This window comes from Arvicanthis niloticus, chromosome 5 (assembly GCF_011762505.2).
Source record: "Arvicanthis niloticus isolate mArvNil1 chromosome 5, mArvNil1.pat.X, whole genome shotgun sequence".
NCBI lineage: Eukaryota > Metazoa > Chordata > Mammalia > Rodentia > Muridae > Arvicanthis > Arvicanthis niloticus.
In genome coordinates this window covers 64,443,363-64,459,713 of record NC_047662.1, presented here as the reverse complement: position 1 = coordinate 64,459,713, position 16,351 = coordinate 64,443,363, and the positions used below count along the sequence as shown (strand labels likewise).

General features: G+C 42.5%; 1 protein-coding gene across 1 annotated transcript in view; it reads left to right on the top strand.

Annotated features, from left to right (window-relative positions):
- The window catches only part of Sh3gl2 (SH3 domain containing GRB2 like 2, endophilin A1), a 176,880-nt gene extending 174,085 nt beyond the window's left edge, over positions 1-2,795 (top strand). Inside the window, exon 9 of the mRNA XM_034503564.1 lies at positions 1,086-2,795. Coding sequence (XP_034359455.1) covers positions 1,086-1,285 — 200 coding nt within the window. The 3' untranslated portion in view covers positions 1,286-2,795. The remainder of the gene's footprint in view (positions 1-1,085) is intronic.
- Positions 2,796-16,351: the final 13,556 nt, after the last annotated feature.

Sequence of the window (16,351 nt, the reverse complement as noted above, 5' to 3'; positions counted from 1 at the left end):
GAGCAAGCATAGGGCCCAGTGCTCTGTGTTTCATTTCCCTTGTATGACAGCAAGCAATTTTCAAGAATCTGGAATTACGAAATTTGAAGAACGAGAACTGATCTGTGACTCGAAGATTTTAGAGTACAATCTGTGTAACTAATTATACTATTTTGAATGTGAAGATATGTAAAAGCACTAACATGAATGGATTTGGCCATGTCTGTAGTTAAACTTAATGTAATTATAAACTCCTAAGTCGTCATTTTCCCCTCTTCCAGCACTGTCAGGAAGAGAAACCTAGGGAACTTTGTTACAATTACCACAAAAATACATGTGACCATTTTTAATACTGGAACTAGCAAGCAGAAATGTTCGATGACTTGTAAAGCTCTAAGGGGACACATGGAAACGGGTAGAAGAGACAAAGACGGTCCTATAGTGATGTTGAGGAAATTGGAAGCTCTGCAGGGAGATGGAGGGGTGGGGCAGGAACAGAAAACTTGGTGGATAGAGCAGGCAGTAGTGCCACTGGTCAAATACTTTGTTGTTGTGGATTTAGTTTATTGTTTATTTTATGTTAATTGGTTTCTCAAATTACAAAGGAATTCACACATCTGAGTGTGAGACACTGAGTGTCCCTGCCCACAGCTGGTTCTAATTGGTAAATAAAGTTGCAGGCAGCCAATGGCTGGGCAGGGAGGCAGAGGCGGGACTTCAGATTTTTTTTGACATGGGAACCATGGGAAGAAGAAAGATTTAGAAGATCAGGCTTGAGAGCTGGAGAAGCAAGAGCATCCAGCCATGTAAGAGCAGGGGAAGAGCCAAGGGCCTCCCCCACTTTGGGTCTAGGATAACAAAGATGGAATTTAGATTTTAGTAACTAATAATTCAGGAGTATTGGAGGGGAGGTGTTATCTATGTATGAGAGTGGCCCAACCATTGCATTATTTAAGGAATATTAAAATAGAAGGCTGTGTATATGTGATTTTCATTCGAGAACCCAGAGGAACCTGTGGCAGCCACCACTAGGATGATCAGAGCGGATTAACCTTCTACTGCTACACACTGTGACGTTTTGTGTTCTCTCTGCCTCTGATTCTCAGGTGTCCAAATGGATCAGCCCTGCTGCCGAGCCTTGTATGACTTTGAACCTGAAAATGAAGGGGAACTGGGTTTTAAAGAGGGCGATATCATCACACTCACTAATCAGATTGACGAGAACTGGTATGAGGGGATGCTTCATGGCCAGTCTGGCTTTTTCCCCATCAACTATGTAGAAATTCTGGTTGCTCTGCCCCATTAGGATCCTGTGCTGGCTGGCTCACCTCCTTCTGACCCAGATAGTTAAGTTTAACCACTGCTTTGGTAATGCCGCTTCCAATACATCACGAATGCAGGCCGCAGTGGACGAGTCATCAAGCCCACACGTGCCCTGGGTTGACCTGTGTGCTCCTACTGGAGACACGGTGATAGATGGTATCTTCCAAGGCCAGTGGGCCTGGCACATGCTTTAAAACACCATCTGAGACTAGCCAGTGGTCACAGAACTGGCTTCCCCGTTCTCAGGAGGCTGTGGTTCCTGGTAATATGCCTGTGAACCACATCACAGAAAACCTCTCCTCACTGAAGATATTGTCTCTCACCCAGGGGCCAGCTCAAGGTCTCCAGTTCTCCATTTACAGAGGAGAAAGTCCTTTTTGTTGCACTTTCCCTTCCTAAATATATGAGTCACAGAATTGTTGGCAAAAACATCCCCCGACCAGCAGGTTGTCTGCTGGTCTAAGCAACTTAGTCTCTTGATGCCATCAGCAGAAGTATTAATTTTCCAAAGCGCACCTTTGTTCACCAACTTCCTTTCTTCTTTCTTTCTTTCTTTCTTTCTTTCTTTCTTTCTTTCTTTCTTTCTTTCTTTCTTTCTTTCTTTCTTCCTTCCTTCCTTCCTTCCTTCCTTCCTTCCTTTCTTTCATCTATCTATCTATCTATCTATCTATCTATCTATCTATCTATCTATCTATCTACCTATCTCTTTACTTCTGAGACATGGCCAGTTTTCTTCCCTCCCTGCTATTTAAGCACTTGGCAAATGGGGGGAGGGGCATCCCATTTATTTCTGAGTGAGATGGTGAACAATCTGTATGTTGTCTGAAAAGAAAAAAAATTCTCCAAGCTGAATTGGGAAGAAATCTGGTCTCCAAGCTCAGATTCCTTGCTGTACAGAAGCTGTGTATATACGTAGCCCGTTTTTGAAGGGGGAACAGCTGTCTTCCCTTCTCTGGTTACTTACCCAGGAATCAGTCCATTCCCTGAGTCCCTTTGCCACAAGACATAGGAGAGAAACACTAGTAAGCATTTCCCACTTCTTCATAGAACACGACAGTGAGCATCAGTCCTTCCCACGTTTACTTGTTTGTGTTCCTTGAACATCATTTGTGCATATTCTGCCCTCAATGAGGACCAAATAAAGATGATTTTTGTGCTTAGCAGTTTAAGGTATGTGGCTGCATATGCAAAACCCTTTTCCACTCCAGTCCTTACTTTGAACGCCTCCCTTCCTCGTTTTGTGTGTACAGTGCTGTGTACGCTGATCAGTGTTGGCTTTTTGTTTTGTTTTCCTTCAGTCGTGGAAGTCCCGATAGGCACCCAGAGTTCTATTTATATAGCTGTACAGACTCCTTCAGAGGTTTAATGTGCTGCTTCCGATGTGCCACTTGCCGTAGTGGATCATGTGGAGTGAAAGGCAAATCTTCCTGCTTCATGTATAAACTCACCATGGGAAGCACTGCTGTTTCCAATAAATATTGCTGAAGATGAAACAGAGGGTTCTGCTTCTTCCTTTTTGTCACGTGTTTGGTCTGACAGTGTGTGGACTAAGACTCTTTTGATCTCCATTGCCTTTGGATGAAGCCAGTCCAGAGCTGGTGGCAACCTCATCTCCAGCTTGGGGCATGCAGGGGAAGTTCCAGAAACAAGAGGTGAGTTAGTTTAGCCACTGCATCACTGATGCCAGGAAGAAGAAGTGCTTGTGGGGGAGAGGGTAAGTAGAAGTACCTCCCTGAAGTTATGTGATTTAAGAGACAGTGCTGTTGGCAGGAGAACACAGTGCCAAAGGGAGCAAATGAAAGATGTTGGCCAGGATTTTGGCTTTCTAGTTTTTAGTTTTTCTTTAACTTCATACATCTATATAGTGAAATATCATATCTACCTCCTATTTCTTCCTTCAGCTCCTCAAAGTGCCCCTTAATACACCTTTCAACCAACTTCAAGTCTTTAAGTCCAGTTAGTGTTGCCTGTATGTCCTTGTGTTCTGGGTGTGGCACCATTTACTGGAGCATAGGAAACCTACCAGTAATCACACCTTCGAAGAGGAAGGATTCTTCTTTCTCCAGAAACTATCCACTGCCAATAGTTCTTCATTTAAGAAGTAGGGCCTGGAGACAGCAGGGATATAAAGAGTAAATACTGTCCTAATTTTACAAGAGAAAAGTGTGGACCACAGCACGTGTCCAACTACTGCCAAAATAAAATGTAAGTTCTTTTTGCAATTACCTTTCAAAACCATTTCATGGTAAGGCTAATAATATAAAAAATGCTATCTACCACACATAGAAGAAGAGAAAGAAAATAATTCAAACAATAGACCAAAAAACAAATGAACCAAAACAAAAACCTAGGCTTTTCATTTGGGAGGGGAAATGGCCACAATACTGTAACAGGGTCTTATATAAAATTCCACTGATTATAAATTGATCAAAATTTAAAGTGTCATTTTGCGTGTTATTAGTTAACTTTGATGCAGCTTATGAACACTTGATACTTCTTCATACATGAAGCTAGGTGAACATATCCACCGGAACGAAGTAAAGAGCCTTCAGAAGCACAGCACAATGAAAAGTCAAAGGCCAACAGGGATGGGTGGGTGCATGGCCTACACAACCTGAGTTCAGAAGGAGTTGCGTGCAGTCCCAACCAGGTTCTAGCCAACCAAGCATCCCTTTAGTCTTAAAGGATGCATTCATAGGGACAGTACTTAATATTTTTGAAGCCAAAGAATACTCTCACTGTGAGTGTCAAATGAAGTGGTCCATATGATGAGAAAACAAAACACATTATTTTATTATTTTCCAATTACATTTCTCTTTGTGATTACACATCGACTAAGGCTTTCAAAAGGCTAAGGTTGGTGTTTTCCTGGTCACTCCATGTCTTGTAATTGAACCAGAGGAAGAAATGTCTACTGCAGGGCCATGCTTCCCCTATAGGGCCCCCTGTGAGAACTCTTGCTTGTCTGATTTGGACTGCTGCATCACAGAATTCAAATTGGATGCATGCTGCCAGGGTACCAACGAGATCATGAGCTTTTCTTAATCTTCTTGCATCCTGACAGCAGATTTCCGACTCTGACACCTTCTGGCAGGCCAGGATCTGCATGACATACATGCATCCTGTCCTTCCCCATCCAGACTCCGAGGCCTGTGATCTACAAAGCTACATGCACTAAGTGAACCTGGTTTATCCGGGGAAATTGTTTGATTAGTGATATAAGAAAAGTTGGCATGAGTTGTCAAACAAGGGGGGAAGAAGAAACCAGTTTCCTGTCACCCTGTCCTACAGCTGTTTCCAATGGAAGGACAGAAAGAAGCATTGCAGAGTTATGTGTCAGTCCTTGACACCAGAAATCATAGCCTTGTCTCTTATAGAACATCAGACATCTAAACATATGTGGGTACCAGCAAGGGCAGGAGGAAGGTAGCTCGTGAATGTGTTGAATCCTGTGGCAGAGTCACTCTATACCCAGGCACCAAATTTGCAGTGCCACGTGGTCATCATTGCGCCTTTACATTCCTCCCACACATTCTTTGGTTGTTTATCCTGAGTCATTTCATGGGGCCTAGATTGCCCTCTGGTGGCCAAAATACATAAATTAATCCATTAAAAAGCTTGATAAATACCTCTATTAATTTTGTGATTTTTCTGCAGTAGCAGAGCTTAAGATTCCCTTGTCCTCAGTGTGCTACCCAAGATATCACTCCTGTAATTGGTTGTTCTTAGTAGGTCTTAGTGTCAGACTGATATCCAGCGAAATGCATTCCTCAGAAAGAAAACCCAGCATCTCTGCTACTCTAATAAAGAACCATCATTGTGGATCCATTGGAGTAATCATTCAGCCATTCACAGTTACTGTGTATTGACCACATTTGGACCACCTTGTGCTCTGTGTCCTTTGTTTCCAGGACTGCAGATGAAAAGCAGTTAACCTTGAGCAGTCACCCTCAAGAAATTTCATCTACATCTTTTGAGACAATCATAAAAGTTACATTCAGCATCTGTCTTAGTTACTTTTCTACTTCTATGACAAAGCACCATGACCAAGACAACTTCGAGAAGAGTTTATTGGGACTTACAGTTCTGGAGGCTGAGTCCATGACCATCATGGTGGGGAACATGGTGGCAGGCAGGCATGGTGCTGGTGTGGTAACCGAGAGCTTACACCCTGATTGGCAAGTAGGAGGCAGAGTGGCAGAGTGGGGGAAGGAGAGAGAGAGAAAGAGAGAGGGAGAGAGAGAGAGAGAGAGAGAGAGAGAGAGAGAGAGAGAGAGAGAGAAACAAGAAAATGGCATTGGCTTTCAAAACCTCAAAGCCCATTCCCAGTGATACAGCTCCTCCAAAGTCTAACTCCTATTTTTTTTTTTTTTACAAACAGTTCCACCAACTGGGGACTTAGTATTCAAACATATGGGGGCCATTCTCCTTCAAACCACCACAGTATAAGCAGCATTCTTAGAAGGAATCATTTAAAAGGCATTTCACTGAGGTGTAATTATATACAATGAGTTTATATGTGTGTGCAATCAGCCCTTCCTGCTCCCTCCATCCTCAGGATACCTCAGACTGGAGAGTAATGCTGTAATGTACAAGATTTGAGGCAATTTAGTTAAATGGATAAATAATACTGGCACAAACAGTTGTCCATCTGGAGAAATATCCTACTGTGTTCTTCTCCATGAATCATGCTTTCCCTAGGAATTCTGTGCAGTATAGCTCCAGCATCCTCCCCTGTCTACTGCAGACCAGCCCTGTAGTATGTAGGACAGTCTCCAGGCTCTTAAATGTAAGTCACAAGACAGCTTTCCCCATGCTCATAGGCAGTTTCCAGGTCACACTGGCATTTCTCACATTGAGCCTCAGCTCAGTGCTTCTGAGACCCACTGCCATTTATCCTCCCCCAGTTTCTGCGAGTATGACCAAACTTATTCCTCAGGGTGAAGATACTCTCCCAGAGCATTTGCTGTCTCTCTCTGCACCAGCTATATTAATGCATAACACTTTATCACCCTGGAGGCAGAGAGAGGTAGCACCTAGTGCCCAGTATCTTCAGTCAAGGGGCTGCTGGCTTTCCCCAGAGACATAGCGGAAGGATTTGCCCCTCTTGTCCTTAATGGGCTGATTCAGCAGAATCCAAGACTGCAAACTCTGAGGCCTGTCCACCTAGGCAGCTCCATCCCAATTTCCTGTGCTCCAGTGCATAAGAAATCTGTTTATCTCACAGCTTTATCTCCATGGCTGGTTCCCAGGGTCTTATAGGCTTTCCTGGAGGCTCCCTATTTTCACAGCTTATGATGCTTTGACATACAGTCATGTCTTTGTTTTCAAGAGGTTCAAGTCCATCAGTATATGAAGTCAGTGCTGCAATCTTCGTAACTGTAATTGCTCTACAGTGTCCAAGTCTCATGCCTAGCTATTTACCTTCTACCTGCATCTAACCCAAGCCCCATGGGGAAAAAAGTTACTAATTAGGATTCTTTGTTCCTCAGTGACCACCAGGAATGCTAGCCTTACTTTCTTATAACTTGGTAATGGTAGTGGTGGTGGTGGTGGTGGTGTGATCTGCATCCAAATTCCATTTAGAGTGCATGTTTTTCTGGGCCATTTCTAGTTTTGCAGCAGGATACCCCAAAAGGCAGCACCTAATGCAAGGGCTTACATGTAGGCAGATTATTCTGAGATGGTGACCCCGGGAAGCATATCAGTAGTACTATCATTTAGGAAGACATCATTTAGTACAGTACACCATTAGGAGCAGTCAATTCAGAGGCACATTACTGAGGTGTTCTACCTTGACAACTGGTACTTGATCCTATTTGAGTCTCCTGAGAATTCTTCACATGGGAATGAAAGGAAAACATCAGCTATTGGTTCCTGTATCTCCACTTCTGAGTTTCTCGTGGCCAAGTGGAGGTAAGAACAGCAGTTTTAGCCCGAGGCAAGACATTGCCTACCTGTGCCCATACAACCTAGTGGAAGGCCCAATGGGAGTTTGAAGCAATATCCATACATACTCCCCACCACACCACATGGCTTCCACTCAATCCATTTCTGGCCCCCTTGCCCTGGCCTTAGTAACTCTTGTTATATTTAAGGGTGTTTAGTTGGTGCAACAGAGAAAAGCCACTTGCTTACAGGAAGCACATTCTCACAGCATCTTCTGAGCTCTCTCCTACATTCTCCATGCACAGTTTCTTCCTGTACACTTCCGCTTCTACTTTGGGTACTTTGGAAAGACCATAGATGTTCCTTGAGGGGTAACCTGGGGTTGATACTCCTCTTTCAGACTCGACATTGTCTTACCTGCCCATTTGTTTTGTTTCCATTCATTTTACTTTGTATAGTGTCATGGAGAAGGGAATTAATGTCTTCCATGGCCATATCTGAACCAAAACTTCTATTCTGATTAAAACCTTACTTTTGTTTTAAATTATTTTATTAATTCTTAGAATTGTGTACATTGTAGATTGATTCCTACTCTTTTTTCTTTTCTTTTCTTTTTTCTTTTTTTATCCCAACAAGATGTATCTGGTCCATGAATGAGAGGCCAGTCAAGAGGTCCATGCCTGTGTTTGTCTGATTGCTATTCAGATGGTAACCTTGGTGATTGTGGTCCCTGCTTATTGCCACAATCAAGTCCCAGGGGACTGGCATGGCTCTCAGTGATGACTGCAGTGCACATGAGAGTTAAGCCTCTGTGGCTACTACCAGGTGAGTAGTTCCTGGAAGAAGGAATGCATATTCAGACATATTTTAAGAAATCATAGGCACATGGTGGGATCTAACTGAAACTTTCTCACCTTGTTTGATAGGTATCTTGTTGTTCTAGTAAAACCTCAATATGTCTTGTTTCTTGTTTAAAATATATATGCAATAATCTGTTAATCTTTCACTGGGAGAGGAATCTTAAGAGTTTCCATAGCTATTTTACCTATGTTATCTCATAGACTACCTATTAATTCATGCAACAGACTCAAGAGAAAAATGGCAGTCTCTCTGTGCATGAGCTGAGGCACCCAATCCCAACACTGGTTTTTCTAACTCTAAAACCCATGTTCCTCTTGTGCAACAGCAGACAGCACATCAAAAAGCTATTCCTCAAGTTCAGAATACACAAATGCTCCTGCCTTGCCTCTACATATAGCTGTCATATGGGATAAACTTCCTCTGCACCTCTGTTTCCTTAACTGTAAAATAAGTATCTAAAAGTACATACTTATTAGTAAGGGTTAAGTTCCTTAACAAATATGAAGTATTTTTAAAAAGTGTAAGACCCATAATAATCATGATGTCATCACACAAGTAAAACCAAGATTACAGCTTCCAGGACTGACATTGGTGAGGGTTTTTTTTTTTGGACCCATACTGTGGAGTTTTTAAATAGGAGCCTAGCTTCATGAGAAAAATCACTTTCATTTACCTAAATCTCCTCTTTGCACCTATTTCAGTGTATATGACAATGAATGAGGACAATTTGAGTCTTTAGTTATTTGTAGATAAAAACCACAGAATAACTCCAACTTGATCATGTCTTTATTACATGTTTAATATATTACGGCACTGAAAATGTTATGTGCAGGGATATAAGTAAAGTTCTTACTGCACAATCATGAAGATCTGAGTGTAGATTTCCAGCATCCACATAAATTTCAGGTGTAATGGTACACCCAAAACCCAATACCAGGGAGCTAGAGACAGGAGGAAGATTACTGGCCAGCCAGCCTAGCCAAAACCTGAACTCCAGATTCATAGTGATGGTTAGTTTTCATCAACTCGACACAAACTAGATGACCTGGGAGGAAGGAAGCTTAATTGAGGAATTGCCTCCATCAGATTGGCCAGTCTGTGAGGCATTTTCTTCATTGCTGATTGAAGAGGAAAGGTCCAGCCCACTGTGAACAATGCCAACACTGGTCCTGGGTTGTATAAGAAAGCAAGCTGGGCAATCCATGGGAAACAAACCAGTGAGTGGCATTCTTTCATGGTCTGTGTTTCAGTTCCTATGTCCACATTCGTGTCTTGAGCTCATGTCTTGGCTTCTCTCAGTAATGGACTGTAACCTCTAAGATGTAGTAACAGAGATTTGGTCTCAAATAAAATAAGACGGAAAGAAGCTAAGGAAGGTTCTTTACGAAACCTGTATTACACACACACACACACACACACACACACACACACACACACAGCCTTCCAAACTTCTACATTGCTAACACCTCCCCTCTGATACTCCTAAATTATTACTTACTAAAAATCCATATTCCATCTTTGCTACCCCAAACCCAAATGGGCGTCCCCTGGGGCTGCTCCTCCCTGGTTCTTATATGATTATATGCTCTCTCTTCTACACCTCCCAATTCTGCAATCTATTCCTTTCCTGGCCATGGCTATTCTAAATCCTTCTTCTTTCCTGGGTTCCCTTGCCTGGGAAATCTAAAGCCCCGCCTGTTTCCTTGCCCAGGCATTGGCCACTGGCAATTTCAGCCACAGCAACCTGCAGCATCTTACATGCAGATATGTGAATTCCATGTAATTTGGGAACCCAATTAGCATAATATAAGCAATAAATCCACAACACCACTGCACCAGTATCTTAATGCTGGTCATTATTGAACTTGTGTGGTTCACAGCTGGTTAAGGCGGTTGATGACATCCCCTCCCCCAGAAACCTCCATGGCACCTTTCAGTACTATGAAAGCTACCCAGCAAGGAACTTCCTGGCGGGTACCAACCTGAATTCTCCATTTCCTGAAACCAATTGTGAGGTCCTTCAGCAGCAGGGTCTTTCTATCAAGTTCTGGTGGGCATCCAATAGAAATGACCGGAGCCTGTGTCGTTCTGGAGGTGCCTACATTACAACGAAACAACTCAAGGAATGTCGTCCTACACCTGGCGCTGGACTTTTTTGCTTGGTAAACCATGTCCTCTTGGAAAAGTATTAACACCCGCATAGTAGGTTCGTAACCCCTGATAGTGGCTTTTTAAAACATCCTTAATGTTAGCAACTACCCCTCTCCCAACTCCTCCTCTGCCCTTTTCTCTCAGCTTGATATGTTTCTTTCTGTTTTTCCATTTGCAAAACAGTTATTAATTATCATTTGCAGTTGTGAACAAAATGCCCTCTAAAATCCCTATGAACCAGTGTTTCTAAATGTTTCTTCACCATAGCCCTGGTTCTCTTGAGCAAGAGAGTGTCCTAAGGCCATAGACTAGATTCTAGGGGCATGATTTTATTTTCTAAATTAAGAGTGCTAAATTATTTCATTATAGTCTATATGGCATACAAACTCCGACTAATAATAATTTCATAGAAATTTTTAAATGTCAAGTTTCCTTGACAATACATCTATGTTTAAATTGTTTTGTGGTGTGTCCCATTCCACATTACCTTTGAAGGTCTTTGGGGGCTTCTGAGAGATCCAGCTTCCTATTCTCCAGAGGTTCTGAAGCTGAGTTCTCGTGAAGGGACTGTGGATGTACTGATCCCATGAGCTATGCTAGTGAATGGCAAAATCAAGCTGTGCTTTTAAACATAAAGCTGAGGCTGAAGTCACTGGGCCAGATGCTTCAGATTTCAGGCATGGATGTGTGGGAACAAGATGCTTCTCGCCTTGGCAGGCTCATGTAATGGGCCTCGGGAGGGTGTGGGGCAAGGATTTATTTATTTAATGATGATTAAACATGCACTCAAGCAGTGTGAGATGCCAGTTGGTGGGAAGGCATATAGCACAGCCCAAAAAGGCCCCATCATCCAATCTGTGTGCCTTCTGCATAGGTGAGCTGTGCTGAAGCTTGTACATTAGTCTCAGTATGTTTGACCTGATTTCAGCTTGTGTTAATCAGAATGTTCAGCTTCACTCTGCCCTGATTCCCCCATGCAGTTATTTTCACTGTGGAGATCTTCCAGGTCTGGGATGCTCTGCTACACTCTCAAGTTCTCCTTCCCAGGATATTCTGAGAGACTACCAAGCCTCGATTTCAACATGGCTTAAGATAACCACTTTTTCTCTACCGTACTCGGTCTTGTGGTGTAGGTCAACATAACAGTACAGGAATCTTTATTGGGGACATACTTTGCATTCACTATGCGTGGTCACTGCTCACACATCTCAAGAAAATCACTAACTTCTAAGGTTGAGTAACTTTTTTCTTGAATGAAGCCGTTGTTGCAGGGTATTTGGTCACACTATGAACCCTGATAATGTGTTGTTTCCTGGAAAAAAACTGTTTCTAGTTGTGGTGTGGCTCAGCCATTAGCACACACCTTTAATCCCTCTGGCTGAAATACAGATACATCCTTAGTACGTACCTTTAATCCCAAACAATGAAAGTAAAGTTAGTTTGTAGAAGGAAGCACCCACGTTTGAAAGTGATGTCTAATTCAGAGGCAGACAAAGTGATGAATCAGAGGAAGATTCAACAGAACAGAATATGCCCAACTCTCCTGAGAACAGAGAAAAAAGTGGCTACTTAAGAGAGATCAAAATGGAGGGCGGGCAATTTTTACTGGAATAGTTTTACAGAGACAGGTTGCAGAGAGAGAATGAGCTACAAGCTAGACACAGGTAAAGAAAGAGCAAATCAGTGAATGAGAGGGAACCACAAGATTAGAACATACTGCCAAGGTTAGTACAAGGCTGAGAGAGAGAGAAGTCAGATTGAGTCAGCTTGGAGAAGAGTTTGAGCCAGAACAGCTGAATTGAATAAGCCAACCAGAGGCCAGAAGGAAGTAGGAAGGGGTGAACTTATTCAATAGAAAACTCAAAGGTTTAAAACATTCTGTGCCTAGCTAAAATTGTATAGAGGCTAGAAGCTTCCAGGACTGGGCCTAGGTTAGCAGACAGAGACAGTTAGCCTTGAAGATGACAATTACACCAGGCGAATAACAGTTACTTTTATATGCAGTAAATCTGTAAAAGAGCATCTGATTGGCAGGACTAATTGACTACTAGGTGAGAGGGTAAAAGGACGAGAGGATTTCAGGACTACCATGAGAAGAGACCATGAATATGGATAAACAATTCAAGTGTGATCCGGCTCTCAGGCTCTGAGATTGTATAGCAGTGAATTATTGTCAGCCAGTGTCAAAGCAATATAGATCTTAAGTGCCAATGTCATCTCTAAAGGTTTCTAGCTAGCACAGTCATGAGAAAGCATGCTATGCTCCTACATTTTCACTGAAGAGATTGTCTATGAACATTTCCTTATGGAGAAACACCGCCACATGTGACTCTCCCTTTTCATCAAGTAGAGATGTGAGCTTATTTGGGTTAAAAATAATGCAATTAGGCCACCATCTGTAGATAGGAGTGATTTTCTGGGTACTAAAGGGAGAATGATGCTGGGCAGAAGAGAATTCCTCCCAGTAATAGGGCCCAGCAGCACACCATGGCATGCCAAGTTGTCTTTGGAATAAATGCACAGACTGTTGCCCACACCCCAGGCCTAAAGGCTCCCAGTCTTTCCTAAAGAATGTGGGATTCCATTGTAACTCTGGAGTTGACAGCTGGTGTGTCCTCCAGATATTTTGATGCTGTCAGAGAATTCTCACATAACCCACTAGAAATTAAGTCCTCCAGTATTGACTGGAATTACATTTTCATTAGAGAGTTGGATTTATGTTGCTTTAGTGAAGGCTATGATTTGGATTTGTTTGCAGGGTCCCCAGAGAATCCTGAGACCCATCCCATCAGCTTTCACCTGACTTTCTCTCTTGTGTCTAATTCTTTGTCTTTAGTATGTAAATAGGACTATCCTTCACCAGTTTTGAGAAAATAATCACCTCTGGGGTCCAGGTATTCCCCAATTATCTATCAGTTTTTGTCCTTTTGTAGGCATCTTCTGGACAGAGAAGTCAAGTCTTATCCATTTCATCGCTTTGGCTTAATTCTGACCTCTGTGCTCAGTATGAGCATTCAGCATCCCCTAGAAAGACAAGGACAAAGTCCCCTCAGTGGCCTTCTCTTACTGTTTGTTTATCTCTTCAAAGACACCCCCCTTTTGTTCTCCTCCTGGAAGCTTCATTTTGCCATTGTTGATGATTCTGTTCCCTTGCTGTTTCATCTCTGTGGTTTTTCCTCCCATCTGGTGTGAGGGACAGTCATCAGGATACTCATCTCCGACCCGCTTTTCTTGTCTTCCTTTCTACACATGTGCTTCTTAAGAATGCCTTTCTTGGTTTCAGTTTCCCACTATGTGTAAGTATATTTAAACCGTTTGTCTTAAGTACAACTCTACCCGAGCTCCAAGAGACGTCCTGTTGTTGACTGGTTCTTCTCTTAAAATCTACATATTAAGAAATAACCCATTAACTTACCTCATTACCCAAACCCCAATTGGCGATTAATTTCTATTGTCTCACTTCATTTCATATCATACCTTCCCCTGTGAGTGAGCAATGCTTTTATCTTTTGCTTTCATCTCTATATGTGTATGTGTGTGTGCTTTCTAATTTATATATTATATATGCTTTCATATATATATATATATATATATATATTAGCTATATATGTATAATATTTCCACACATTTTGTTCTTAGTAGTTAAGAAGGCAACCCCAAATTTCTGCTTTTTTCCCTATCTCCATTTACAACATTGGAAATATCTTAATTGGTTTGGTCTCTTTCAAATTGTTCTATTTATTTGAAACTGAACCTTTTTAATATTTATTCATTTTTATTTTATGTGCATTCATGTTTTGCCTGCATGTATGTCTGTGTGAAAGGGTCAGATACCCTAGAATTCGAATTATATACAGTTGTAAGCTGCTGTGTGGGTGCTGGGAATTGAACTTAGGTTCTCTACAAAAAACAGCCACTGAGCCATCACTCCAGCCCTCAAAACTGAACACTTAAAATGCAAGTGTGTGTGTGTGTGTGTGTGTGTGTGTGTGTGTGTGTGTGTGTGCGTGTTATAGATTCCCTAAAAAGTGTCTACTGGCTCCTCACACCATCTGTCCTAGTTTGCTTCTCTGTTTGCAACAAAATGATGATTCAAAAGCTATTTTGGAAGTCCATCACTGAAGGAAGTTGGGGCAGGAGCTCAAGGCAGGAAGTTTAGTCAGGAACCACAGGAATGCTCCTTACTGGCTTGCTCTCTCTGGCTACTCAAAGAAAATGCCCCATGGACCAACCTGATGGAGGTGGTTCCTTGCTGGTTCACTTTCCAAAGTAACCTAGGTTTGTGTCAAGCTGACAGAAACTACTCAGTTCACCATAGAATGTGAATGATGTCAGTGTATAGATAAAGAGAGAGGGGGAGGGAGAAGGAGAGGTTGAGAAAGAGAGAGAGAATATATAACAGAATAAATAGTGATGTAGGCCATAAAGTTTGTATTTTCTTCCATGACAAGAGATCCAAAGACAGGTGGACTTGGGTAGTTCAACAATCCTGCTATGTCACCTAGGGTTCCATCCCCACAGCACTGGTGATACCTCCATTCAACGTCATGAGATGGATTCAAGGCTACATCTCCACACAAGCAGTGCAAGCAGAGTGAAAGTGTAGACCGTCTCCATGGGCATCTTGTGTGTGTCTGCCTCCTGGAAGAAACTATCTCAGCCATCCCTCTGGTAAATCCCTTTTATATATAAACCAATGGTCAGGACTGGGCCACAGAACCATCTCTAGCCATAAAGTCATTTGAAAACCGAGGATCTGGTGCTTTCAGAAAGAGAAATCATTAAGAGAAAACAGCTTGGCGATTGGTTGGTAAGTAGGCAACACAAAATAATTACCCCAACTTTCAAGTCTAGCCATGTTCTCTTCTGCCTGCCTCTTCATCTTCTGCTTCATCTCAGGATGTAACTCCCATGTACACGTTGTTCCCTTCATATGTCCAATCAAATGACAGCTCAGGCATCACCTCACACATGTATGTGCTAAGTCAGTGTCTACCTTGTATTCTAGACTATATCAATTACCCTGTTCTGTGTGCATCCACATTTCTCTTCCCCTGTTCTGTGTGCATCCACATTTTTCTTCCCCACACTAACCCCTTGCAAACATGCCGAATATTCACTGCTATTACACCCATGGCCAAGTGTCTTTGGAGGAATTATATGATAGCTAATGTTGGCTTGGCACAGGTTAGAATCCCTTGCGCTGGAAGCCTCACCTGATGAACTATTCTGATTGCCATACTTGACATGGAAAGACCCACCCAGAGGGTAGCAGACCAGCAAAGGTCACAGCACAAGGAAGATGACTGGCCTTTTGCTCTTGGTCTTCTGTCCTGCAGCCTGATTTAGCTTTCCTGGCTACTGCCACTGCTTTCCTTTTCTGGGATCAGAAGCAGTGTTTCTAGGCTTCCATTGTTGACAAGGATGAACAGCTCTCCAGGAACTTGCTAGAGATTTCTGGTACCAGATTGGAATGTGAGGGAACTCAGCCTGCTGGACTCGACATCTCCCTCAGCTGTCATCCTGTGAGAGACAGACATTGTGGGACTACTCCAATTACTGATGTATGAGCCTCAAGGATAGTGACTATGGGGCCCTTGGCCTCTCAGGTAGGAGCCAGCCGTATTTTAAAGAAATCGGATTTAAGAAATTCTTTATATAAACTCATCCTATCAGTTCTGTTTCTCTTGAGAGTCCCAGCCGATACAACTAGAAACATTTTACAGCAATTTCAGTTTTTAAAGTTTAAAGAAATGGTGGCTTCTTCCTGATCCTCCATTGACCACTCCCTGGCTTTGTCAGGTCCATGGCCAGCAGAGGGCACTGCGGTCTTTGGCTAGAGTGTCCTTCAGCAGCGATAATTTGATTTCTGAAGCATCAAAGTTACTTTACTTTTTTGTTTTCCATGAAAGAGGTGGTTTTGAGTGTTTTAACTGGTCATCTGAAATCATGCGTTGTTTATTTGAAGCTAGATTTTTCCAGGTGAGTGCATCATGGGCTGTAAGTGGAGCTCATTCAGAGTGAGGGCAGGCCTGCACTTGCCTTCCCGCTGCTAAATGACTGAAACCAAATTCCCCACCTTGGGCACAAAGGTATAGATGCTGAGTTCCCGAGAGCAGCTCATGTGATCTAAGGAGGATGAAGTGGT